Source organism: Mytilus californianus, unplaced genomic scaffold (genome assembly GCF_021869535.1).
Source record: "Mytilus californianus isolate M0D057914Y unplaced genomic scaffold, xbMytCali1.0.p SCAF_5, whole genome shotgun sequence".
Classification (NCBI taxonomy): Eukaryota; Metazoa; Mollusca; class Bivalvia; order Mytilida; family Mytilidae; genus Mytilus; species Mytilus californianus.
The window spans coordinates 105809598-105837514 of record NW_026262701.1 but is presented as its reverse complement, the minus strand read 5'-3'; the positions used below and the strand labels follow the sequence as shown (position 1 = coordinate 105837514).

The window sequence follows — 27917 nt, the reverse complement described above, 5'->3', positions numbered from 1 at the left end:
ATATTGTCCTTATCCGAGATACAATACGGCATTTAGAATAGACTAACATGGCTGCGCCCATGGAAAACATGCGATAATTGTTTACAAACTTAAGCACTGTTCACACCTGTTGTATTTGATCAAAGTTGATGTTTTATGTTTCCCTTTGCGTAGGTAGGGTGTGAAAATAACATATTGGGTCGTTTGACTGATCAAAGCTAGAAAATTTGCCTTTACAAGGGACTATGATGTACAAAATCGCTCACAATCTTATAGCAATAGGCCCAAACCTTTACCTTGCTCCACAGTACACTACAGCTTCAAACATTAAGCACTAAAACAGACTTCAACTAATACAGTTTTCCCAAATTCACTCCTCAAAAACATTATGAGCTTTACCTCTTTGGATCAGTTAAAAACACAGATTCAAAGTCAATGCAATTAGGCATCTAGATCAGTGTGTAAACATATGGGAAGCAAGTTAACTCGTTCCATTGTAAACCCGTACCACGTAAACTCGTACCAAAAAAGTTAACTCGTACCAACGTAAACTCGTACCACTGGGAAGTCGTACCAATCAGAACTCGTACCACTGCAAACACGTACCATTAAAAATATATTCAAAAATACGAATGTTTTATGATTTTTTTTTTGGTAAACTAAATAAAAAGAGTTGAATTACTTAGATTTTAATGAAAACTTAGACAAAAATACGAATGTTTTATGATTGTTTTTTTTTTTTAAGCTTTATACAAAAAATTAAAATATCTTTGAATTTTTACCAGATTTTAATGAAAACTTCATGCTAATAAATATATTAAAAATTCCTTTGATTGTGTGATTATTGGTTGATTAACTTGTTAAATCATATTAGCATGGTCATATTCTGCTGGAATGTGCTGAATATTGTATAAAAATAAATTTCATACTTTGTAACTGTTGGTCATAAACAATTTTAAACCTTTAAAACACAATAAATAAATTCTTTCATTAAATAAAATTCCTTTTAGAAACAATAGAAAAATACCCAAATCTATTCAATGTTACTGATTTGGAATGATTAAAAATTAAATCAAATAGTTGTCAGTAAAAGTTTAAAAAAGAGTCTATTCAAGGGAGACAACAAAGCCAATCTGCCACGGTTTTCTCTATCCAATTAGACAAGGAAAATTAGCTACAAATTGGTCATTGTAATTTCAAATTATATACATTTTACAGTCTTAAGAGGTATTGAGTGAAATTAAAGTATATACTCATCATTAAACACCATTTGAATGCATTTAAATAAGTTGGTACGAGTTTACAATGGTATGAATTTACCTTGGTAAGAGTTAGCAGTGGTACGAGTTTGCATTGGTACGAGTTTTTTTTTAGTGGTACGAGTTGACATGGGTACGAGTTCACAATGGTACGAGATAACTATAATTCAACATATGAATGTATTTTTATTTTGGCACATATTTTTAGTTGTTGATTGCACTTTTAAAAGTATTAATTTTCTTCAGTGTCTGTTTGCAATACACCAATGTGCTGGATCGTTGTACAATCATGTCAATCTTGATGTAGATTTCAACATAAATGTATTGCTACCATTTTTTGATCAAGACCTAAAATTAAAAACATAAGTGTATATTTGCAACCTCAATTCGCTTCCACCCAAATTTTTATTGCCTTGAATATGCTTTAAATATTTGCTGTTGGACGTTACACTTTTCTAATTCTACATCAAGTGACCACTATCAACAGGTTGACGATTCTCCCTCTTTGGGTGTGCGCATGTATGCGAGAGTAAATTTAAAAAGGGTTCTGTGCATATATTTTCACTGTTTCAGACATTGGAAAAAGTAAAGAAAGACTTTTGAAAAGACTAAAAAGGGTGCTTTTCTTTCTGACCAAAGTTTTGTAGTTGTATGTTGTTTTTATGCATTTTCTTAATGCTGCAATAGTAGAAAAATACTGTTTCTAAATGCTGAGTGTACAGACCTTGGTTAACCTGTCAAACTGTATGCACATGTTGTCGGTAAACTAGACTAGTAAAATCAGCAACTTATTAACCCTTACCATGCTGAATTGTTTTCAGAAATTGTCTAATTTTCGATTATTTGCAAAAATATGCAAATTATATGCAAATGAGCTGTACCCTGATGCTGATGCATATTGATTGCATTAAATCTAAGATAGGGGATCACGGGGTGGGGTGGTCGGCGTGAGGAGGCGGGGGAGGGTGGGCGGGAATTTGCCCCAAATGTGGTCCTCAGGTGCAAAAGGCGTCAATTTTGACGTTTTTACGTTCTTTTTCTCGACTTGGAAGTCCGAGGGATGCTAATAGATGCATCCAACTGTAGTTTGCATGTAGGGTGGACCCCAGTGAACACATTAATCACAACAGTTGTTAGGTCGGAGTGAAACTGATCTGGGTACACCAGTCTAAAAAAGGTCATTTGCACCAAAATTCTAAAAATTTCCGACTTTTTCGGATTTTTTACTTTAACTGGACCTGCAACCGGAAGTAGTCGTTGCCTAGGCGTATTTTGATAATAGACACAATCAGTAGTTATATGCCTTGGGGTTTACACTATTTGTCCAAGTTTCAGGCCTCACAACTTCGTGTTTCAGACCTCGAAGGTAAGCCCACCCCTCCAAATAACCCAATTTTGTCCGATTTCAATTTTCCAAGTTCGTACTTGAGCTCAAAATGAACATTAAAAGTGAGAAAGATGACAATTAATGGTGTAAGATTAAGGAAACATGCATACATTTCGAATTAAATGGCATTATGTTGACCTCCAAATGTATGGAGCGCCATTGGTGCCAAATAACGGTGGTCTGGGTACGGCCGTAATATTACGGCCCTCGCATGGTAAGGGTTAAGCATGGGTAGTAAAACTTATTGCTCAAAGGTGAATGACATTCTTCAGTTATAGAAAAATAATATAAGAAAGATAATAAAAAGGACATGATAAATGAACACCTCTTGCTTATTGTGGTTGTTAATTTGGACATTGTAACTATGATATTTTTATGTAAACGTGTAAGTAATGGATAAACTTTATTTTTGTAGATAAGAAATGGGTGAATTTCGAGTACATCACATAAGATTTTTTAATTACCAACCACTTGCCATACATTGTATAGATTATAATAAAGAATTAAACAGAGTAGCTGTGTCTAGGTAAGTTAATGTAAACTTTAAAATAAACCATATTACATGTAATTGCACACAAAGATTTTTGTGCTCCAGCTGAGAGGGGACAGGAACGTATAGTAAGCCTCCACCAAATCATACTAAATTTGGAAATCTTATCATAGATCTACTTAGAATTTGACCAATTTCACTTTTCTGTAGAAATTAATTTATGTGTGTATCAATCATGTCAATGTGAAAAATGAAACAGGATGGATATGACAATGAACAAAACTCAATAATTTTGGATTGTAATACTTTACTACAACTTGTACAAGAACCATATCTTATTTATCAATCTCAATAATATCTTCAATTGTCTAAGGCTCACATTAATTTAACGTATTAAAATTTGAATAAACAATAAATGTTTTTAGCTATCTAGGTAATTCCAGATGACCCTTTGGTTCTGAACATGTTTGTGGTATTATTTATTTAATCTTTTTGGTCATATAGATACATAGTGATGTTTTTAGGAAAAACATATTCTTGTTTAGGGAAATATGGAAACATTTTTTCAAAAAGAGACAATCACAGTGAATATTCCATGTGTGCTGATGCAGGGGAAAACGATGAACGTTAAACCACCATAGTCAAGAAAAGACCAAGTATAATAAAAAAAAAAAATGAAATATTGAATGTGTTTTCAGCTTTTAGTTTAAGTATGGCATTTGACATACATCAAATACTATTGTTCTCTTTTCTTTAGATCTGATGCATCAATAGAAATCTGGAGCATTGGAGATGACTGGTACCAGGAAAAGGTAAACACACAGACTGTTTCATATTAACAAATAGATGTCATCATATTTATAAATAGATATGACAGCCAGCTCTAATTAGCTGTCAGACAATTTATAACATAAGGAGTCAATTAGTAAGAATCACAGAGTTTAACTTATTTAAGATATCAACACAAAAACACAACAAAAACTAGACATCTTGGTGGTCATCTTCTTATGGCTCTTGTCTATTCTCAATTCAATGCACTTTTAGTGACGTCACATTTTAGTGATTATAATATTCAAGGATACAAATATCATAATTTTTTTAAAACTGTAAGTAGATTTTATCACTAATTTATAATTAGAGAATTGTTACAGAAGTAGAAGTCCACTTACAGGAATTAAAGAAAAAGTATGTTAGTATTTTAATTTTGACACCCATCTTCTGTAGTTATATTCTACCCCCACTCTAGGAGGGGGCTATATTGTAATAACTTTATCTGTTAGTAACAACTGAACAAAACGACAATATATTAGGTCAGTAGCTTGACAGTGATGATGCAGCAGCGTGTGAGTACTTTTCAGATCTGTCAGACACCTATGATACTTTAAATTTCTAGTGGGGTATGCTTAGCATTACAAGCTTGTCAATGAATTGTCTTCAAACTTTTTTTACAGACTTATCAATAAACTTTATATATAGAATTTTAAATCGTTAAGTTTTCTGTATTTTTCTTTTGACTAAAAGTAGATTTGCTTCTTTACAGTGAGAAACAAGACCAAAATGTTTCATGTATTCTCTTTCTTTACTGAAATTCTATACACATTCACAATTTTATTTTTGGAATTGCACAAGATAATGTTTTCTTCAATCTTTATGACTTTGGTGTATGAAATCTATCAAGAAATACAGAAGAGAGTCAGCAGATGAAATACTATGAGTTACTGCAAGCATTCTTCAATACAGTTATTTGTATCTGTAATATTTGCCTTCTATAAAATCTACCTTGTAAGGTAGATACATGCAATCTGACCTTGATCTTATAGACTTAGAACATATCATTACATTATAATCAATATTACAGACAACACATTTAAATGTGCACACTTGTTGTGGTGATAGGTTGCTTTTTCATTTGATGAATACCACATCTATTTTTATTCATGTGTAGAGGTCACAATATAATCTAACATGATAAACAAGCTTCCTATCAAGTTGCCTTAAAAATACGTTCTCATCTAAAATTATAAATTCTCATATGCCACTTATCTCCTTTTTGTGTGAAAAAGCTACACCTTGTGGCCTGATTGTAAAGTAAGACTAGCACTGCATGGCAAATAGACAACCATAGATCAGATGTCAGTATCAAAATTCCAAAAAGACAGAAATTACTGAGAGACAATACAATTACTGCTGGAATATATATGTGGCATGGATAAACTATATTGTTTTGAACAACTGTAGAAAAAACTGTAGAAAATAGTGAATAATAGATAGAACCAGTAGAGTGCAAATACCATGTTCCTGGCAAGGTGTAGCTTTTGCAAAGCTAAATCGTAGTTTGAAACCATGTTTTTCTTCAGATTAGAACTTACAACTTTATTCTAGTTGAATTTGAAATTTCATTATTGTAAGTATGTATTAAATGTACTCATGTTATTGCAACTTTAAAATAATTTCATGCTCATTTTCTTTTAGATAATTCCAGGTAGTGAATCAAGGTCAGTTGAAGCCATCTGCTGGCAGGGTTCAAGGTTATTTTCTGCAGGATTAGATGGTAATGTGACAGAATATGACTTAAAGAAATTGAAACCAAAGGTACTTTTTAGTTTTTATTTCACACATATTTTCGAATGATACTCATAATAGTTATTACATGGCTGATGGTATGATTTGAAAAATGCTCAATGATGCTTATCATGACTAGCAGGCTGATATCAGCTACCAGTAAAATTTCATTCAAAGGAGTAGGCCCAGTAAGACCCCTTTTTGGCCCCAAAATATAGCAGTTTTATAAAATTGTTAGAATGTAAATTTTTAGCTATTTATTGGAAAGAAGAATACTTCTGTTACATAAATATGGGCTGTTTTTGACAATACAATGCACATGTATCGGGAACAAGCATCATTAAGTCATGCCAAATTACTGAAATCTTCGAAATTTTAGCATTTTGGTTAATTTTTAGACGGTTTCCGTCTGAAATGGAAGTGGCCGCATTTGTGTTCATTCTTAATATTTAAATGTCAGTTGTAATTAATGATAATACATAACATATATAAAGGTTGAGAATGAACACGGATGCGGCCACTTTCATTTTTGACAAAAACCATCTGAAAAGTGACATATGATGGCATATTTGATAGATTTTTCATATTTAAGCTTGAATTTGAGCGTCTTTAATGACTAAATCAGTTCAAATCTTTCACATAAACTAATTGAATCGACTGAAGTAGACACTTAAGTCTATTAAAAGTGTCCAAAATCTTTCATCAGATGAACCTGAAATTTGAGGCCGAAATCGGCCCTTACCGAACCTACTCTTTTGATAAGGGTCAGCACTATACATATCACGCAGTGATATAATGTCATATGCTTGTATAGAAAACCAAACAAAATCTGTTTGTTTCAAGCTTTTCATTTGTGGTATAAAGTTATTTAATTAATTCTGCATATTTCATGTCAGTATTTTACTGTTTTAAAATTAATTTCAGTAATGTAAACTCATAATATTTAAAGATGTGTTGGATATTGGGATACATATGATAATCTGTATAAAACATTTTCATGTGTATTTTGCTACTGACCTGGGACCTTATAGTTTAGAAACTGAAAAAGTCTTGTGTTTTAAACGTCTGGAAAGTGATTTTTTAATACAATAATATGAAGAATTTCCCTTTTTCCCTTTATGTCATCATAGTTATTACAATATTGTTCTTTACACAGGAACTGGCGCCTTCAAATGCTGGACCAATATGGTGTTTATGTAAATGTGCGACTCAACAGTTGTTAGCTGTAAGTTTTTAATCTTTCGAAAAGATAACATATTTGTAAATATCTTTATATTAGAGAAAGCTATCAACCTTTTTTTTCTATGCATTTTGAAGACAGGTATATCCTCCACATTTACACATATTACTGATAATGATGAGGAATATATACTTGTAATGTTTCAAGCCTTTATGTGCGGACCATAACTATTGTCTTTTGAACCTTAAAACAGATCATCATGAAGATATACCTCCAATGAGTTGAATTATCTAAAAAAAACATAGAAATTTATTGATATACTCTGGTATGTATTTTGATATTGTATTATTAGTGATAGATCTATTGTCACATAATTTTGAGAGTATTTTATTTATGTGCAAAATTCCAATTTTTATCTTCAATGCATTTCCTGAACTATTTTATTTTTTTGTTATAAATATTCATTTATCTTTAATTTTGCATAAATTTCAAATTTAATATTATGCAGTTGTGTTAATAAAAGATTTAATCAAATTTTTGAATTGATAATTTATTGATTTTGATGACAGGCAGGAACAGAGGATGGATGTGTTGTATTGTTTAGTACACAGGAAGATTCACTAATGTATCACCAGGCATTTGACAAACAAGAAGGTATGGAATTAATCTCTAAGTAATTGGAATATAGATTTACATGTAAAGAAGGAGAAGATCCCAAGATGGTGGGGGAATCAAAAACAATAAGTCAAAGGAAAAAAAGATGAAAAGACAAGCAACAATCCACAAAACACTTATCACAGAAACTAAAGAACCCAAACAAAAACAGGGGACAAAACTGCCTGTATTTGTGTTCTTGATATTTCACAAAACAATGCAGAAATGTTTGCAGTGCAGTAAATTTTAATTATCTCCCCCTGATTACGAACATAGTTTCCCAGACATTATCTCCCCTAAACAATCAGATTCTTTGATTTCTTGATTAGACATTTCTAAAAGATAAGTATTAATAAAAATAAGATGAGAAGTCTAACTCAATTATCTTTCAAAGTAAATTATTTTAAATTCTCAGTTTTTTTAGCTTGGCAAATTAAAACATATACTGTTGAATAATGAAATAGGTGACATGTTCAAAACAGATTACTATCCCCAAATGTGCTCAGTAAAATGCTTACTTCATCACATATTTTAAAATTTACAAAGATATAGATAACTATTGGTACTTCATTTTTTTTTTCCCAGGTAGAATATTAAGTATAGCATGGCATCAAACAGAAGATTTAATAGTGACAGGTGGGGTAGATAATATAAGGATATGGAGTATTAACTCAGGCCATGCTATACAGCGACTGACACTCGGCAGACAAGAGAGAAATAAAGAAACCATTGTTTGGTGTGTCGCTGTTACAAGGTATGAGAAGCAGAAAATCAGAGTTTATGTCTTGCTTTGTATTCAGTCAAGAGAAAACATAGCTATAAATAGGACCAGATGAAATTTGGTTGAAACCCAAAAACTGTTAGATGTGAGTCTTTGGTCAATCTTTAAAATTTTACTACGGGACCACTCAAGACTACAATGAATCTGTTTCTAAAATGAGTATATTGGTAGATTATTCAAGTTTGTTTGTTAGGACTGGTAATGACCAACAATTATAATTCAAGGTATTAAGGAAGACCAAAATTTGTAATGGTGAATATTCAAAGTTTTAAAATTTTCAGTATTACAAAATGTTTAATTTTTTGTTGTAGTGATTTCACTATAATCAGTGGAGATTCCAGGGGAAAGACATCATTTTGGAATGGAAAGCAAGGAACACTAATAAAGGTAGAATGATCAAGAGTTCAGGAAACTTAAAATTTTTCTGTCAGACATAAAACCTACAGGATGCAGGGGTTTGCTGGTCCTTCCAAAATAAAATTAACCGAAGTTTTTGAAATTGCCTGAAATCTTGATAGCATGAAAGTTAAGTCCATCTTATGCAGTTATTTCATGAATTTGCATAACAAATTGGTCAACTCCCCCCCTCCACCAAACAAAATTAACGGTTACAAAGTTAGGAATTTTGATGAAAAATATTACAGATATAACTGGGAACCTTTTCTAACTACCTTCTGTTTTGACCAACTATTATCTATCACAACAAACTACTATCAGTACAAAACAGTTGGACAATCAGATCAGGCAAAACATTGAAATGGTGGACCTGCTGAAATTTTGATGGTCAGTATCCAAAGGTCTTTACCCGATTTACATGAAGTCTGTAGAGCACCTGATAAAAGTTTTGATATAAATTTATCGACATCCTCAGTAATAAAAAATTATTGTAAGAAATAGATTTATTTCCCATGTTTTCAATTGGTAAGTCATATAAATTAATTCATGAGATCACACTTTTTGATGCCTGAAATATTGTAAATGTTTTATGTTCCATTGATATTCCATAATAGAAGGAAAAAATCATTTAATCTTTCTTTGTTGAATAGTGAAAGCTTTTCTCGAAATTATTAATGAAATCCAGAAATGAGTGTATCTTAAAATTGTGTTTAATCTTTATCGTTATCTTATTTTTTAGACATACCAGAGTCACAAAGCAGATGTTCTATGTTTAACTTTGAATGAGGTAACTACTTTATTGTTACTTTAGATCTCTAAGAAAAATATTGCATCCTTAATATTAATTCTTAAATTTGAAATTATTAAAATTCAATTCCAAATACATATATGATTCAAACACTGTAAATAGCTGCACCAAAACCACTGAATGAATTCAAGTCAATGTTATTTTGTTCTTGTGAGCATTACAAGATTGAGATAAAAATGAGATGTGGTATGATTGCCAATGAAAAGCTATCCACCTAATGAGGTGTATGTAAGCAACTATAGGTCACTGTATGGCTTTAAAACTAGGAGCAAAACACATACCATTTTAAGTGATTTTAAGTAAGACTTTTATGATATATCAGTACCTGTCAGCCAACTGAAGTACAAAATAAAAGGAATTTAAAAAAACAAACTTTTCTTGTGTTTAAACCATAGAAAATGTTCATTATTTTTTAGGAAGACAACAAGGTTTATACTTCTGGTGTAGATCCATCCATTGTAGCCTTTGAATATACAACAGCTAATATAGAGAGTGATTGGAAGTTATGGGTCAAATCAGATGTTTATCACTTTCATACTCATGATGTTAGAGATTTGGTTGTTGCAGGAGATAAAATTGTTTCCGGAGGTTAGTAAGTTTGTACAAATTACTGAAACACATCAGTTATAGTCTCTGTTACATGTATTTGCTGCTGTTCTAGACTGTTGACGTGGATCGAAATAGAATAGATACTTGTCTAGACTGTTGAAGTGGAGCTTTACAATGTCTATTGCTGAATCCTGTATTTTTTGGCTGCATTTTTTGTGCTGTCTTTTCTAACATATACCAAAGATTTAATTTTATTCAAGAATATATGAGTTTCTTAAATACACATCGGTCTCCAAATTTAGGATGCTGAGGCAAATTTTAAGTTTTACATTTTTGTTTAATCTTTTCTTTTTTTTTCTTTTTTAAAAGGGCTTTTAAATTGCATAAAAAATACTTTCCCTTCTTCACACATAAAAGATAAAATACTTATCATTCTTGAAAGACATTATCTATTAACAAATGCTTTTGAATCATATGCTTAGGTTGTTAATATGTCACTAGCTTTCTTCTAATTGAATAGTCCAGTTTTCAAATAACCAACTTAGTTTTCTGATTGGTTGTTGGTTACAGAGATGTACATTTTAGCACATTGTGAAACATGGATAATTTTCCCAAGCAGTGTATATACATGTTTCATATGCATACTTTTCTGTATGTTTTAGGTGTTGATACAAACTTGGTTGTTGCTCTGGCAAAGGAAATAAAAGGTGTAAAACATAGGCGGAAATATCCTGGATTTCCTAGTGTAAGTATATGGATATTATGTGTTGCTTTGTCAATTTTTGTCAACAGTTTAAATAGAAAATTAAGAAACAATAGACCTTGTCTCTTTTGTTTGATAAACAGCCTCTGGGTGCAGGATTTTCTCACTGCATTGAAGACCCGTTGGTGGCCTTGGGCTGTTTTCTGCTCTTTGATTGGGTTGTTGTCTCTTTGACACACGCTCTGTTTCCATTCCCTTTTCTATTCTAAAAATGTAATCCATTTTAATTAAAACTTTTCATAGATCAGTGTTTTTTTAAAAGTGTGACAGGATCACTATAGCATGTTTCACATGAGGTCTTCAATTAGGTCTATTCCAGGAAAAACATAATGGGGGTTGAACATAACTTTTTTAATAGCCTGCCACCCATAATTTTCATTTTCATATGTCACTGTTTGTAACAGAATTGTATTTGTTTCTACCCCTTTTCCCACTGAATTTAATGTCATGTGGTGTCCAACCCTCCAATTCATTTTTTCTCTTGAATACAGAATAGCCCTTTCAAAAATGTATTAAACAATCACTTAATAGCACAACATTTATTTCAAGACAGACCTCATGTTTCATGGCAAATATTTAAAGTATATGTTTGCATCTGCTTTGGAAACCTGACTGGAACTTAGCTGACATAAGATTGATAGTAGAACAAGATAGTAGAATAAAAACATTAGCACCTCCCCAGTTACAAGTAGACATAAATTCAGTGATTTGGGTTAATACTAATTCCTGTATGCACTTTCACATGATCCATGTACAACTAGTTAAATAAATCTTAGATTAACCCACAGTACACAGACTGATCACTAAATTAAAAATCTTGTCTATCTCAGCCCTTTCTGTACAAAAGTTCACAGGTAAAAATTAGTACAATTATCGTGACTGAATATTCATAATTTATAGAAGTAGAAAAACAAACCATTATTTTTTGGAACAGCTTAAAACTAATGCCACTAGCCATTGCTGCTACCATCCTATATTACCCAAAATTTGAAATGCTATTCCTTGTGTGAAGATTGACTTAACAAAAGTCAGCAGTATTGTAAATACTTTTTTCATATTTCATAATATATCTTAACATCAATAGTTTGCTTAAAGCTGTGGATTTTACATGTATGGTTTTATATGAATACCTTTTTTCTTTTGAATATGAATTAATATATAATAGAGTTAAGCATCATTTCTTCTTTTTACTGTTCTAAATGTCATAATTTTTATATTAATTTGAAGAAGGCATTTTGTCTTGCATTTAAGAAAAGCAAGAAAAAAAGGTAAAAAAACCAACAAACTTAGTTTTTTTGTTAAATAATTGTTTTTGTTTTTGTAAATGTTACATTTTTGTATTGTTTATTTGAGTTATTTAGTAATAATCCGTTTGTTTTGATTTTATACTTATAAATATCTTGTATCTTATGCAGTATTCCATGGTTAAAGTAGCTTCTGAGGCCAAAGTCGTCATGTTACAATATGCAGATTACTTAGAAGTTTGGAAACTTGGACACACCACTAAAAATTCAGGTAGATTTTGATGATAATACTTCATTGCTAAAAAATCATGATTTGTAAGAATTTAACTCTGAGAGGTTGTTTATGTCAGATATCATAATACTGCAACCAGGAGAGGCACAAAAGTCTCTTGTATCCCTATATAGAAATCACCTCTTTTATGTAATCCTAACAGGGATATGTCAGAAAATTGATTTTAAGACTGGACATAACTTACTAAATGCCTGTTCGGTCTTTTAAGATCAGTTCATACTAAAATGGCCGTTTCAGTCCAAAAATCGGTTATTATTTACCAGAGCTTTTTATCAAATGTCACTTTCTTTCAAATTTAATTGCATGTGTATTCTAATTAGAATTATATAATTTTTTGAAGGAAAGAATATTTTTATGCAATCCTGGCTATGCTAGGTATATCCTACCTACCTACCTAATTCTTGTTATGCCCAGAGGCACATAGAGCAAGGACTAGATCTTTCCACTAATCTCTGTTCTGTGCTGTCTTTACTAGTTATATACAAATTCTAATTATATATGCAATCATATGGTTTTATAGGTATCTCTAAAATATTTGTATTACATAGAATATCGCCTTACCGTACATACAAATCTTAATTTGAAATAATACATTGAAGCTTTGTTGATTAAATACATGTAAAAAAAACCAACACATATTGCACCTGTAAAGTATCGGACATCTGCTTTACAAGAAAAAGGCCATGTAGTTTTATGGATATTGAAATTATGAATGATTAAGAAAAATAAACAGAAATTTTCTGTTTCTTTTACAGATAAAAGTGGTGAAATATTACCATTGATGTCAAAACCAATCAAATTGTTACAACTGAAGACCAAAGATAGTGAAAGAATTGTTTGTTGTGCAATAAATAAGACTGCTGAATATCTGGCTTATAGTGATCAAGATACAGTCAAAATATACTCATTATCAATGGTTTGTATTCAAAATACTCATTATCAATGGTTTGTAGTCAAATTATACTCCTTATCAATGGTTTGTAGTCAAAATATACTCATTATCAATGGTTTGTTGTCAAAATACTCATTATCAATGGTTTGTAGTCAAATTATACTCATTATCAATGGTTTGTAGTCAAAATACTCATTATCAATGGTTTGTTGTCAAAATACTCATTATCAATGGTTTGTAGTCAAAATACTCATTATCAATGGTTTGTTGTCAAAATATACTCCTTATCAATGGTTTGATGTCAAAATATACTCATTATCAATGGTTTGTAGTCAAAATATACTCATTATCAATGGTTTGTAGTCAAAATATACTCATTATCAATGGTTTGTAGTCAAAATACTCATTGTAAATTGTTTGTAGTCAAAACAACTCATTATCAATGGTTTGTAGTCAAAATATACTCATTATCAATGGTTTGTAGTCAAAATACTTATTGTAAATTGTTTGTAGTCAAAATATACTCATTATCAATGGTTTGTAGTCAAATTAAACTCATTATCAATGGTTTGTAGTCAAAATATACTCATTTTCAGTGGTTTGTTAAAGTATACTCATTATCAGTCATTTGTCGTCATCTTTATTAATGACATATATACCAAAAATACTAATTATTAGTAGTTTGTATGCATAAATATTCTCTTCACTTATGGTTTGTTGTCATAATATCCTACAGAACAATATAAAGGTGTAGTCAAAATTTCCCTTGTCAATTATTTTTGTTATCAGACTTTTACACATTTTTGGTTTTATGAATAAAATCATGTACATAAACATAAATGATTGAATGATTGGTTGTTAGTGTTTGATGCCACTTTCAGCACCCTTCGCTCTATCATGACAGCCAGTTTTTGTTGATGGAGAACCACAGACCTTTGGCAGGAAAATAGCAATCCTTGTTAATTAAGATCAGAGTTAAATGCACCTTGGCATAAGTGGGTTTGAACTCACAATCTCAGCATTGACAGGCTAGTGATCACTTAAGGTGAACTACTAAGACCACATGACCACAGGGGCCCTGTGAATAAATGAAATTATGCTGTAGTGCACAGTTACTTCATATTCCTTTAGAATTTTGAAATTAACACATAATCTGTAAACTGACATTTACTTCATTTGTTATATTTTTTTACAATTCAGGATAACCAATATGCAATGACACCACAAGTTACATTAAAGAAGGTTAAAAGTAAATCTAGTCTTTCACCAGCACATAGAATGCAGTTTAATCATGCTGGGCGGAGCCTTATCACTGTGACTGACAGCACAGAAATACAAGCCATCAGTCTTGAAGGCAGTGAAGCAGTAATTACAGCTTCCATTCCACCATTGTCAGGTTTGTATTATTCTACCATTCAACTATTGACAGGTACCTGAAAGAGAGGCGAGGGATACCAAAGGAACATTCAAACTCATAAGTCGAAAATTAATTGACAACGCCATGGCTAAAAAAGAAAGAGACAAACAGACAAACAACAGTACACAAAACAACATAGATAACCAAAGACTAAGCAACACAAACACCACCAAAAACTGGTTGTGATCTTAGGTGCTCCAGAAGGGTAAGCAGATGCTGCTCCACATGTGGCACCCGTCATGTTGCTCATGTAAGTAAAAACCTGGTGATATGTCTAATTAGGTAGGTCATATTTGGGGGAAAGTGGACAAGATTGTAGTTATGACAATTGGAACATATCTGTCATCATCTGTGAAACGGATATTCTATAAAGGTCAACCAACTCCTGATGTCGTCCGTAAAATTTATAAAGGGATGATTTCAACATCACCACTTGGAACTCTTGGTTTAATAGCTTCCTTGTGAGCAGCAACCCTCTATTAAGGAAATCATGATAGGAAATACAAGCCCTGGAATATCGTATCAACTGGGAGATATAATACTCTGTATGCAGGCGCTGCTGGAATGTTGCTACATAGAAATGGAAAGTTCACAACTGGGAAGCTGAAATCATCTCTTTTGTCGTAAAGTTTTGTTTTCAACCAACACTCATTGTCAATTTCTAGACGTAAGTCAAGATATGAGGCAGACTTAACTGTATCTGTTGTATCCTTTATCTCAAGTTCGATGGGATAGATGCTTTCAATATAGTCACCTAGTTTTGAATTATTTAGTGAGAGAACATCATCTATATAGCAGAAAGTGAAGTTAAAGGATACTGTCATTTTCATTTTCAGAGGTTGACAGGTATGCAAAGTCTGCATAAATTTGTACTTCATTAAAAATACTTCAATGTGGGGTTTACCTTTACCTATGAAAAGTAAAGTAGTATCCCATGAATAAAAATGACTCCACAGCAAAGGGTTCTGTAAGTGAAATTGATTGATAATAAACTCATCTGAGATACCAGGCTTAAAACTCCAGACCTCATGAAAGTAGGTATATAATTCTGTAAATGAAATTGCTATAGTTCTTATATTTTACCTCTAGATGATGTAGACTCTGTCCATTTGTTATGTGTAAGTCCAGATGACACAATGGTATGTTTAGCAGATCATACTAGAAGTATGCTCATCTTTAATTTAGCAAAACAACAGGTAAGTAAAGGGAATATCTTGACCAATGAACTTGTATACATGTATTAAATACGAAATCAAATTAATTTTTTTTGAAATATTAGAAAGATTTAATTTTGATCTGACAATGTTTTTAAATCTTGGTTTGAAAAATTTTCCTCTACATGATTAACATCTTATTTTTTATTCAAAATTATTCATGGTATAAGTTAATGTAAAATAAATGAAATTATTTCAAAAAGGTATTTCAGTGTTTACCCTGCCAGCTAATTGTTTTGCATTGTATTTTTTTTAGATTCACTGCAGATTACCAAGGTATAGTTGCCAAGCAACTGCGATATGTTTTAATTCTGATGGAAGTAATTTGTTGATAGCATATGCAGACCAAAAGGTAAATGTTCTTTACTAAGAGAGACCAGAAGGGATATCTGAATTGGGGTGTTTTGAAAAAAAATACAATATATAGAAAGTCAGTGCTGTCTTCTAAAGCATACAGTGGAATACTGTATATTTGGCATAACTTAAGAATGGGCTCTCTTTTTCCCAATGAATTAAAATACAAGTAAGAAAATAATCATGTATGAGGATATCTCAGGGTGAGGGATTTAGTAAATACTCATCAGTGATGCTCTAGTCGAAAAAAATGAAAAGGCCAAATAAAGTATGAAGTTGATAAGCATTGAGGACTCAAAATTTCAAAAGGTTTTGTCAAATACAGCTAAGGTAATCTATTCCTGGGATGGAAAATCTCCACCAGCAGTGGCATCGACCCAGTGGTTGTACCGGTAAATGAATTCATCATAGATACCAGGCTTAAAATTTTGTACGCCAGACAGGCGTTACTTTACATCTACAAACATAGACGACAAAAAGTTTCTGACCTTCTGCAATAGACCATTCAAGATTGTAAAGTGTTATAAATTTGCTTATTTGATGCCATGTTTTTCCTTCCAAATTTTTTTTGGTTACATTTTTCATGCAATGTCTTATCACCCAAAATTTGTTTGATGATATCAAAACATGCAGTATAAAAGGAGAGATCTTTCACACTCAAAAGAAAAAATGATTCAACCCTTTATATACAATGATAATATTTTTTCATGCATGTTATTATAAACATCTGTTCAATGGGTGTTTGGAAACTTATGCTGTTATTTTTTCTATTGTAAAAAATCAAATTAAATAGTCTTTATTACACCCTACTGCTGGCTATCTCTACAGCACCTACAATGAGATCTGTGTTCTCTTTGGCCATTCAAAACAATTGTTTTTTTTTTAATCATGTGCAGCCGATTTTCAACTGCAGTGACATAATATTACCATTGCAATACAATGGTTTTTGTATTTGTGTACTACAGATTTTTAACTGCTGTGACATAATATTGCCACTGCAATACAATGGTTTTTGTATTTGTGTACTACAGTTTTTGATCTGTGTTACATATAGCCTCTGCTGTGCTGATAACTGGTATTAGAATGTGTTTATGAGGACTGCACTTTTTATGCCCCACCTACGATAGTAGTGGGGCATTATGTTTTTTGAAATGTTTGTCCGTCCGTCGGTCCACTGAACATAGAAAATGATAGGGCGAGTGGGGCATACATGTACTATGGACACATTCTTGTTTGCATATTTTTCCTACATTAGATTATAGATCCTATGAAAAGCAATTTTTTATGTTATTTACCTTGTTTTTATAAATAAGAAGATGTGGTATGAGTGCCAATGAGACAACTCTCCATCCAAGTCACAATGTATATTTTGTTTATTTTAGATTTATGAATATAACTTAGAAACAGAAGAATATACAGGATGGTGTAAACATCATTGTTTGAAGTACCCAAAACAATGGCTTACAAGGCATAGTAAAATCATAAATATACAGCAGCACCCCAACGACCATAATAAAATTATATTTCATGATGAGCAGATGCTGTGTGTATTAGATAAATCACAGGTAAGTTGTCACAGTAACTTAATATGAAAATTATCGGTATAACATAATTGTTGAAGCCCATATGTGACCTTTAGTTGTTTGCATCTTTTTGGAAGTTGGCATTCATACCACATCTCCTTATCATTATATTTTAATTAGCATTTACTGTGGATTCATTTTTATTCGTGGTATACCAATTTTCGTGGGTTTCGTGGGTCACAGCGAACCACGAATTTAAGAATCCAACGAAGAATAATCCCGAGAAATGTGTATGGAGTCGGATGTTTATTTCCAGTTATGTTATGCAGTTCTAGTATAGTGTTGACTAACGATAAACATTGTAACATAACACGTGTTTTTCTTGAAAGAAGATACAAGTATTTTGATTTTAAAATCAATAATAAATTAATCGAATATCAGTGACAATTTACTTTTTAAAATTGATTTAAACTGTTCATGGAAAATAAATGCAAGTTGTTAATTACCGTGTCATAGTTTGGTTTACTGGTGATTAAAAATCAATAGGATTAACGGTGCGGGGATATTGCCCGTAGGTAATATTATTTATGACAGGAACATTTATTTTCACACCTTTTACTTATACTTATATATTATATCGTGATTAGGGAAATGAGCTTTCGATCATAGAGTTTTAAATGCCTTATAAAATTCCGACAAGAATTTATAAATTGTAAAACAAACAAATAATTAGTTGTCTCTGTCCATTATTGTAATAGAAGTTTTCAATGAACACTTTAACCTAGAATGACCAAACGAGGATTTTGACAATTCAAAACCTTTTCAATGAATTCTTTCTTTCTTTTTTGTTTGTTTAATTATTGATCAAACCGAGGAGGGTATATGATCTCCTAAATTAAAAAGAAATCCACGAATTACGTATCGGATTTTTTTTTTTTTGTTATCAGCGATCCACGAATTTACGTATACCACGAAACGTCTTTTTTTCTCTATCCACGAACATTGATACCCACGAAAATAAATGAATCCACAGTAACTGCACTGTACAGACAAATGAATTAGACTTTTTTGTGCCTGCATAATTAAAATTTGTAGACACAATTGATATATAAAGTATATGTGGCTGAAAGATTAATCTTTAGTTACCCAAACTGAAATAAATCAAGCTCTGATTAATGGCTTATTTGCTTAATATTTTTTTCATTTCATAGGTGTCAACTTTCAAAACCTCCAAAGGGGAGATCTCCCCCAACAAAAATGTGTTTGGGTGGGGGAGATTTACCATGATGCCATTTTCTGTGCCATTTCATAGGCTACTGACTGTTATTTGTACAATTATTTGTAACAACATAAATGCAAGGTGCATATTTTACTTTATCTTAAGCAGCAAGTTGTATCATTGCCAAGTTCACTTCTAATTCAGTGTGAAATTTTAACTTCTGCATTACTCATTGGTAACACAAGACCAGCTTTAGCTAGTTTTGACAAAATGAGAAGTCTTTTGGATGAACCAAATGCAAGACCACTTGCCTGAAATCAAAAGCCTTTTGTCCATTTTACATGGATATTTTTTCTCCCCTGGGTCCTAAAATGAAATGCTTCTTTTTTTGGAATGACATTTTCAAAAATGACAGAAAAATTGTAATGCCTCTTCTAGGATAGTAGCGTTATAATGATATCTGGTCTGTGCATCCCGTAGTCTGTCTGTTCCTCTGTTATCTTATCATATCCCATATCCTGTTAAAGTTTTTAGTTAAGGTAGTTTATAATGAAGTTGTAGTCAAATCAACTTGAAACTTCTTTAATACACATGTTCATTATGATGAAAACTTTTTTTTAAATGTATGCCAAATTATGGCAAAGACCCAGATTTGGCAGCTCACTGAACATGGAAATGTGATAATATGAACTGGGCATTGGAGTCCCACGGATGCATTTTTATGCCCCCGAAGTAGCTGTGGGGGCATTAAGTTTTACCCTTGTCCGTCTGTATGTCCGTCCGTATGTACGTCCCTAAGTTGGTTTCCGTTCTCTAACTTTAGTTTGCTTCGACCAAATGTTATGAAACTTATACAAAATGCTTATTACCACAAAACACAGATCAAGTTTGAATTTTGGTGGTGTCACATTTACCGTTGTTGAGTAATGCCCCTTTACAAATGAAAAAAATGCTGAATTTTTTGTTTCTGTTTTCTAACATTAGTTTGCCTCAACCAAATGTTATTAAACTTATACACAATGCTTATTACCACAAAATACAGATCAAGTTTGAATTTTGGTGGTGTCACTTCAACAGTTCTAGAGTTATGCTCCTTTACAAATGGAAAAATAGGAATCTAATATCTGTTCTAAAACTATCAATGATGTAATTGTTAATTTTTAAAATTGGAGTTATCTTCCTTTGTCCATAATTGAAGTTGAATCAACTACAATTATGGACAAAGGAAGATAACTCCAATTTTAAAAATTAATTTTAACCAACTACAATTATGGAAAAAGGAAGGTAACTCCAATTTTAATTCTTACTTAAGTTGCCTCAACCAAATGTTATGAAACTTATACACAATGCTTTTTACCACAAAATTCAGTTCAAGTACAAATTTGGATAGCGTCACTTTTATCGTTCTTGAGTTATATCCCTTTATAATGTTGTATGCAAGTGGGGGCATCATCTGTGTCCATGGGGACACATTCACCATTTATTTTATTTACAACTATTATTACATAGAATATTCCAAGTAATAAATAACACACAATGAATATTGTAAGTAATTGATAACACACAGTGAATGTTCTAATTAACCAATAACACACTATGAATATTCTAAGTAATTAATAACACACAATGAATATTGTAAGTAATTAATAACACACAGTGAATATTCTAATTAACCAATTACACACTATGAATATTCTAAGTAATTAATAACACACAATGAATATTCTAAGTAATTAATAACACACAATGAATATTCTAATTAGCCAATAACACACTATGAATATTCTAAGTAATTAATAACACAAAATGAATATTCTAAGTAATTAATAACACACAATGAAAAGTCTTAAGTAATTGAAACACACTATAAATATTCTAAGTAATTAATAACACATAATGAATATTCGGTGGCCTTCGGCTGTTTTCTGCTCTTTGGTCGGGTTGTTGTCTCTATGACACATTCCTCATTTCCATTCTAAATTTTATTCTAATATTCTAAGTAATTAATAACACATAATGAATATTCTAATATGAATATTCTCAGTACAAAAGTCATTAGATACAAGGCTTATATTTTTTTACAGCCAGATGCATGTTATTGTCTGATCTACATCAGTGACGCTCGAATCAAAAAGTTAAAATGCCAAATCAAGTAATTAAAAGCAAACCATGAATATTCTATATAATTTATATCACACAATGAATATAATATTACATGCAATAAATATTGTTTCAGCACTTTCCAAGAGTAGATGCTCCTTTGTTCAGTTATTCCACATGGCAACATCAGGATCAAATACCATCATCTACAGCATTTCATATCAGTAGTAAATACAAGGTAAATAATCAGGATAAAATACCATCATCTACAGCCTTTCAAATCAGTAGTAAATATAAGGTGATTAATCAGGATCAAATACCATCATCTACAGCATTTCACATCAGTAGTAAATATAAAGTAAATAATCAGAATCAAATACCATCATCTACAGCATTTCACATCAGTAGTTAATAGAAGGTAAATAATCAGGATCAAATACCATCATCTACAGCATTTTACATCAGTAGTAAATACAAGGTAAATAATCTAGATCAAATACCATCATCTACAGCATTTCACATCAGTAGTAAATACAAGGTAAATAATCAGGATCAAATACCATCATCTACAGCATTTCACATCAGTAGTAAATATAAGGTAAATAATCAGGATCGAATACCATCATCTACAGCATTTCACATCAGTAGTTAATACAAGGTAAATAATCAGGATCAAATACCATCATCTACAGCATTTCACATCAGTAGTAAATACAAGGTAATTAATCAGGATCAAATACCATCATCTACAGCATTTCACATCAGTAGTAAATACAAGATAAATAATCAGGATCAAATACCATCATCTACAGCATTTCACATCAGTAATAAATAGAAGGTAAATAATCTAGATCAAATACCATCATCTACAGCATTTCACATCAGTAGTAAATAGAAGGTAAATAATCAGGATCAAATACCATCATCTACAGCATTTCACATCAGTAGTAAATATAAGGTAAATAATCAGGATCAAATACCATCATCTACAGCATTTCACATCAGTAGTAAATACAAGGTAAATAATCAGGATCAAATACCATCATCTACAGCCTTTCACATCAGTAGTAAATACAAGTCAAAAATCAGGATCAAATACCATCATCTACAGCCTTTCACATCAGTAGTAAATATAAGGTAAATAATCAGGATCAAATACCATCATCTACAGCATTTCACATCAGTAGTAAATACAAGGTAAATAATCAGGATCAAATACCATCATCTATAGCATTTCACATCAGTAGTAAATATAAGGTAATTAATCAGAATCAAATACCATCATCTACAGCATTTCACATCAGTAGTAAATACAAGGTAATTAATCGGGATCAAATACCATCATCTACAGCATTTCACATCAGTAGTTCATACAAGGTAAATAATCAGGATCAAATACCATCATCTACAGCATTTCACATCAGTAGTTCATACAAGGTAAATAATCAGGGTCAAATACCATCATCTACAGCATTTCACATCAGTAGTAAATACAAGGTAATTAATCAGGATCAAATACCATCATCTACAGCCTTTCACATCAGTAGTTAATACAAGGTAAATAATCAGAATCAAATACCATCATCTACAGCATTTCACATCAGTAGTTAATACAAGGTGAATAATCAGAATCAAATACCATCATCTACAGCATTTCACATCAGTAGTTCATACAAGGTAAATAATCAGGATCAAATACCATCATCTACAGCATTTCACATCAGTAGTAAATACAAGGTAATTAATCAGAATCAAATACCATCATCTACAGCATTTCACATCAGTAGTTAATACAAGGTAATTAATCAGAATCAAATACCATCATCTATATCATTTCACATCAGTAGTAAATACAAGGTAATTAATCAGGATCAAATACCATCATCTACAGCATTTCACATCAGTAGTAAATACAAGGTAAATAATCTGGATCAAATACCATCATCTATATCATTTCACATCAGTAGTAAATACAAGGTTATTAATCAGGGTCAAATACCATCATCTACAGCATTTCACATCAGTAGTAAATACAAGGTAAATAATCTGGATCAAATACCATCATCTACAGCATTTCACATCAGTAGTAAATACAATGTAAATAATCATTATCAAATACCATCATCTATATCATTTCACATCAGTAGTAAATATAAGGTGATTAATCAGGATCAAATACCATCATCTACAGCATTTCACATCTAAAACAATAGATATGCATTATGTACATTAAGATATCTCATGAATACTGTGAAACATGAATATATCTCAAAGCAAAAGGGCTTAGTTATTGTTATGAGTATGGTCGGACCATATGAGTTTATACTTGTTTGGATATTAACGAGCTGGACCATATGAGTATTTAGACCATATAGGTATTTTTCGAATATATTCAAAATGGCTTTTTTTCTTCTTTCCCCGGTATTTAGATACTTTAATCTTTTTTAATTCTTCTAAATTTTACCTATTTTCACTTAATTGATGTGTTTTGTTCCTGTTCACACGATCTTACAATAACAGTAGTTCATACATAAAAAACATTAAGGGATAGCACGTTTACACCACTGTGATTGTATAAATAGGAGCATGAACAAATTAAAGATCATTAAATAACTAAAAAATAATTTTAGATACTAAAACAAAATATCAGGCTGTACTAAAATCAAATTAAAACATCAAAATAAAGTTTAAAAAAAAGGTGAGGGTGCATTGCCCAAGTACCTGTGAGTTAAACAGTTGACTTCTTATTAAACGGTACATTTAAATATTTCTTGAAGTTATATGCCAATGTCAAAATCGACACATATTGTGTTTCGTAAGGACAAGTCGAAAATGACCATGTAAAAATGCTTTAACTTAAATTTTAATCTGAGTAAAATTAACTTTATTTCATTGATCATGTAACAATGATTGCCATTTGATGTAATAAGTTACAATCAAAAACTCTTAATTGGCAACGTCCATCATATTAAACACCCAGACCATACGCGTATGGTTGGACCATATGAGTATATACGCATATGGTCATGACCATACGCGTATGGTCCAAATACTCATATGGTCCGGAACATCTACACAGCCTTCATAGGTCAGCAGACCACCAAGATTGTGACCAGTAGGGATAGGGTTTCAAGACTTATTTTAGTCATTTGCATAAATGGTAAGGTCCATCTGAACTAGTATGTGCTAACTTGTGTAATGTTGGTGATTTATCTAACTTCTTACTGCCATCAAAATGTTGAAATATTTTGACAGGTGCAATAAATCCTGTTAAACTAACCCATTGCTCATCTTGTCAAAATAATGTTTTAATTGTCACACATGCTTAAGTAATATTTTTAATTCAGCCATGCTGGATCTATGCGATCACTCTGGTTTTGGAGATAGTGCAGAATACATAGTTGAAGACATTTCATGAAAATAATTATGTGTTTTTATGACTTGCAGAAACTTTCTACACAATTTTAATCATCAACTGCCAATTTTTGACATGTTATTTGCCCTTAAATTAAGAAAAGATTGGTCGAACAACCCTTTCATTTTAGATATACACTTGCATATAGTTCCTTTGTAAATCAAAATTTATAATGATTTGCTATCATTTATGAATTAATTTGAAAAAGTATTTGTACATCAATTGAATCAGTTGATAAGATTTTTGAAAGTATTATATTAGTATCTTAGTATGCTTGTGTAAGTTATTGTTCAATGAAATTTGGGTCAACATGTGTATTAATATATCTAAGTTGATTCCCACACTTTTTTGAAATGGTATTACTCCAATTCTTTCCATAGCCAAGCAGGAACATATATATTGACGGGACTTGACACTACCTGATTGTTGTCGATTTTATCGTCGTGCCATAGTTAATAAAGATACGAAACAGAAACGGACATGTGTTAAAAACGGACTCGCTATTATCCTAATAATTTCTGATATTATCAATAAAATGTCATTCAAACTAGTTTTATAGTGATGCTAGTGTATCAAACTTGTATTCTGTCACTTCAAATTTGTTAAAATCGCAAGCATTTCATCACAGAATTGTGCAGAATGCAAACCAGGTAATAAAAAAATGGCGGCCATTGCCGCGATGATTTACAAATTCCCAAACTATTATAAAACACTTCACAACAAATAAATCAAACTTATTTTGGTAATTTTATATGACAAAATATATCTACTAAATGATAAAACTTGTATTTATTTACAATTAGAGTTATGTGGTTTATTTGTTGAGCAGTTCTGATAGTTTTTCAGTCAGACGCTACCAATATCCGTAAATCTCGGGAAGTCTCTGGGAGTCCGAGATTTTATCAATTTCATACTGAAAAGCGTATCAGATTCATTTCCCGTTAGATATACTGTTCCCAGAGCCAAGTAAGAGTCAGTATGATTATCAACTGTCATGATTTTTAAATAATTACACTCAACTGTGTAAGTATTAATTGGAAACGACCCCAGGCTTAATTCACCACAGTTAATATATCATGACCTGTTACATAATTAAATAGACACAATTTATTACACACCTAACTGAATACACGCATTCTTGACCTCAATAGTAAACCTACAAATGTATTATTTATTTTGATCTACACTACATTGAAATATTCTGTTAACTTTGCTAGCTAGCTGAATGATTAATCAGATGTAAGTTTTTTTCAAAGAAAAGACAAAAAATTAAAAAATATGTATAAAAAATGCAAGCAAATTTTATTTCACTTGTAAAATCAGTGTCATTATCATCTGACATAAGTCAATAATCAAGTTCTAATTAATTAGTTACAAATTCAATTATCAGAAATTTGGTTGAAACAATAAAGAAAATTGCATAACTCTAACCTGAGTATTTTCTGCAATAATATTTATTTGTTTGTTCTACATTTATATCCCATTATATTGCTATTTAGCATTAGGTATTTGTACATTTAAATTTGAATACAGGAAATGTATTTTTTCTTAATAGAGAATGAACACCAATTTAGATAAAAAAAATAGTTATTATTTTTTTAATTTTTGTTGTTGAGAAAGTGCATTTTCAAGGCCTCTTTCTGGAAATTATTAAGCCAGTTATTATTAATGGCATATAAAAAAATATATTGCTTGTTTGGCGATTTCCCTTTCCATTCTTGTCAATACCATTAAATTGCAAATATTTAAACAAAAAAATCTGACAGAGTCTAAAATTGAAATATCAATATATATATATCAATATTTGCATCAATATTGCAAAATTCCTTACTTTTGGACAATAACATAGAAATTTTACAGTAAGATTGGAAATGAAAAGAGAAAAAAATATTGAAAAAAATTTGGTCAGAAAGAATATCAGACTAGCTATGAATATGGCTGGATCACAACATCGATGATGCTTTGATTATATATATACTGTCATCTGTTTAAAACTGATTATGCCATCATGTTAAAGAATCAACTATAAATGAATGTGTTTATTTCTTTTCAGTTTTTGTTACATTTAGAGGCAATAAAGGATAATTGGTTAGTGGCTGTAGAGAAAACACCATTAACATTGACTGAATCATTACCTCCCACACTGAAGGAGAAAAAGTTTGGTACATGATAATAAAAATTATAATTTTGTATGTCTAGTTTCTATCTATGTCATTGGTTAACAAGTTCAACTGGAACCAAACTTTAAAAGAGAGGCAATGGATACCAAAGGAATATTCAAACTCATTGACAAACTGACAAAGCATAGCAAAAAAAGAAAACTGACCAAAAGACAAACAACAGTATACAAAACAAAACATAGAAAACCAAAGACCGAGCAACACTTACCCCACCAAAAACAGGGTGATCTCAGGTGCTTAGGAAGGGTAAGCGGATGCTGCTCCACATGTGGCACCCATCTTGTTGCTCATGTACCTACAAACTTGATGATAAGTCTAATTCAGGGTTGTCACATTTGAGGAAAAGAGGACGGGAAAGTGGTTACGACAATATCAATAATTAAAATATCTTTTGTTCACTACACCCTTACCCATTGTAAACATTGTAGAGCACAAGTATAAGATATTAAAAGTCATTTAGATTAAAGGTTAAAGAAGAATTTGTTAACCAAGATTCATGTAGTAAGCATCCCTTTGAAAAAGCAACAACTAAGAAATAGTTACATTTATTACTTGAAAATCATTTAAAGGTCTGCATAACTCTTGTGTTGTGTCGTCTTGGAGGAAAGTCACAAAATACTTTTCTCAAACAACAACAATTGGGACATGAACAGTTAGCTAGTACATTTGTACCTTAATATCTGATCTTAACCCCCCAAGGGTGACTGGGGAATAGAAATAAGTCTGTTTGGCTGTGCAGGATATATAAGTACGAAGCCACCTTTGGTCAGAATGGTGACGTTAAATCTGAGGCCTCGTGTAAAGAGAGTGCCATGCTCAACGCACGTTTAGAATTCTTAATGTGGCCTATTGTAAGGTTAAATTTCTGTCCGTATCCAATATACCCCATGGCAGTCCAAATTTTCTCGACCTTCATCCCAGATGGCCTGTATTACCGGACCTACCTATTGTATTTATTGTTAATTTGTTCTCGTCCTGAAAATCCATGAAATATTTGCCACTGGACGTAGAGCAACCAACAATCAATCAATCTGATCTTAACTTTCACCAAGGATAACAAAAAATTATATGAAGGTTTTTCATAATAAGGCCTTGTCAATCGGGCATTGTTATTTGACCTTGAGTTCATTTTCTTACTGAATCAACAGTTAAGAAAAGTACATGTATGTCTGACATGTGTAAGATATAGCGTTGAACTACCTCTAGTTCACATGGTAATATGTTCTCCTCAAGTGTGGGAGGTCATGGGTTTGATCCCC

The 27917-nt window shown here is 31.5% G+C and overlaps 1 protein-coding gene across 2 annotated transcripts; it reads left to right on the top strand.

Moving 5' to 3' along the window:
* Window positions 1–34: 34 nt before the first annotated feature.
* Window positions 35–26668, top strand: LOC127700468 (U3 small nucleolar RNA-associated protein 4 homolog). Of its 2 annotated transcripts, none has more exons than XM_052203960.1 (19): window positions 35–153; window positions 3041–3151; window positions 3873–3927; window positions 5588–5707; window positions 6834–6902; window positions 7427–7511; window positions 8097–8265; window positions 8604–8679; window positions 9428–9475; window positions 9913–10084; window positions 10708–10790; window positions 12224–12323; window positions 13100–13260; window positions 14437–14632; window positions 15743–15849; window positions 16124–16219; window positions 17604–17786; window positions 21200–21301; window positions 26532–26668. In XM_052203960.1, the coding sequence occupies exons 2-19, from the start codon at window positions 3048–3050 to the stop codon at window positions 26646–26648; spliced, it is 2043 nt and encodes a 680-aa protein (XP_052059920.1). In that variant the 5' UTR covers window positions 35–153; window positions 3041–3047; the 3' UTR covers window positions 26649–26668. The 2 variants fall into 2 exon arrangements, with proteins under 2 accessions (XP_052059920.1, XP_052059921.1); XM_052203961.1 differs by having other exon boundaries at window positions 42–149.
* Window positions 26669–27917: the final 1249 nt, after the last annotated feature.

Bases quoted from the DNA above. Each gene is read 5' to 3' on its own strand.
- LOC127700468 (XM_052203960.1), top strand. From the start codon at position 3,048: ATGGGTGAATTTCGAGTACATCACATAAGATTTTTTAATTACCAACCA. The intron at 9,476-9,912 runs GTAACTACTTTA...ATTATTTTTTAG, and splicing joins TATGTTTAACTTTGAATGAG to GAAGACAACAAGGTTTATAC. The intron at 13,261-14,436 runs GTTTGTATTCAA...TTTACAATTCAG, and splicing joins AAATATACTCATTATCAATG to GATAACCAATATGCAATGAC.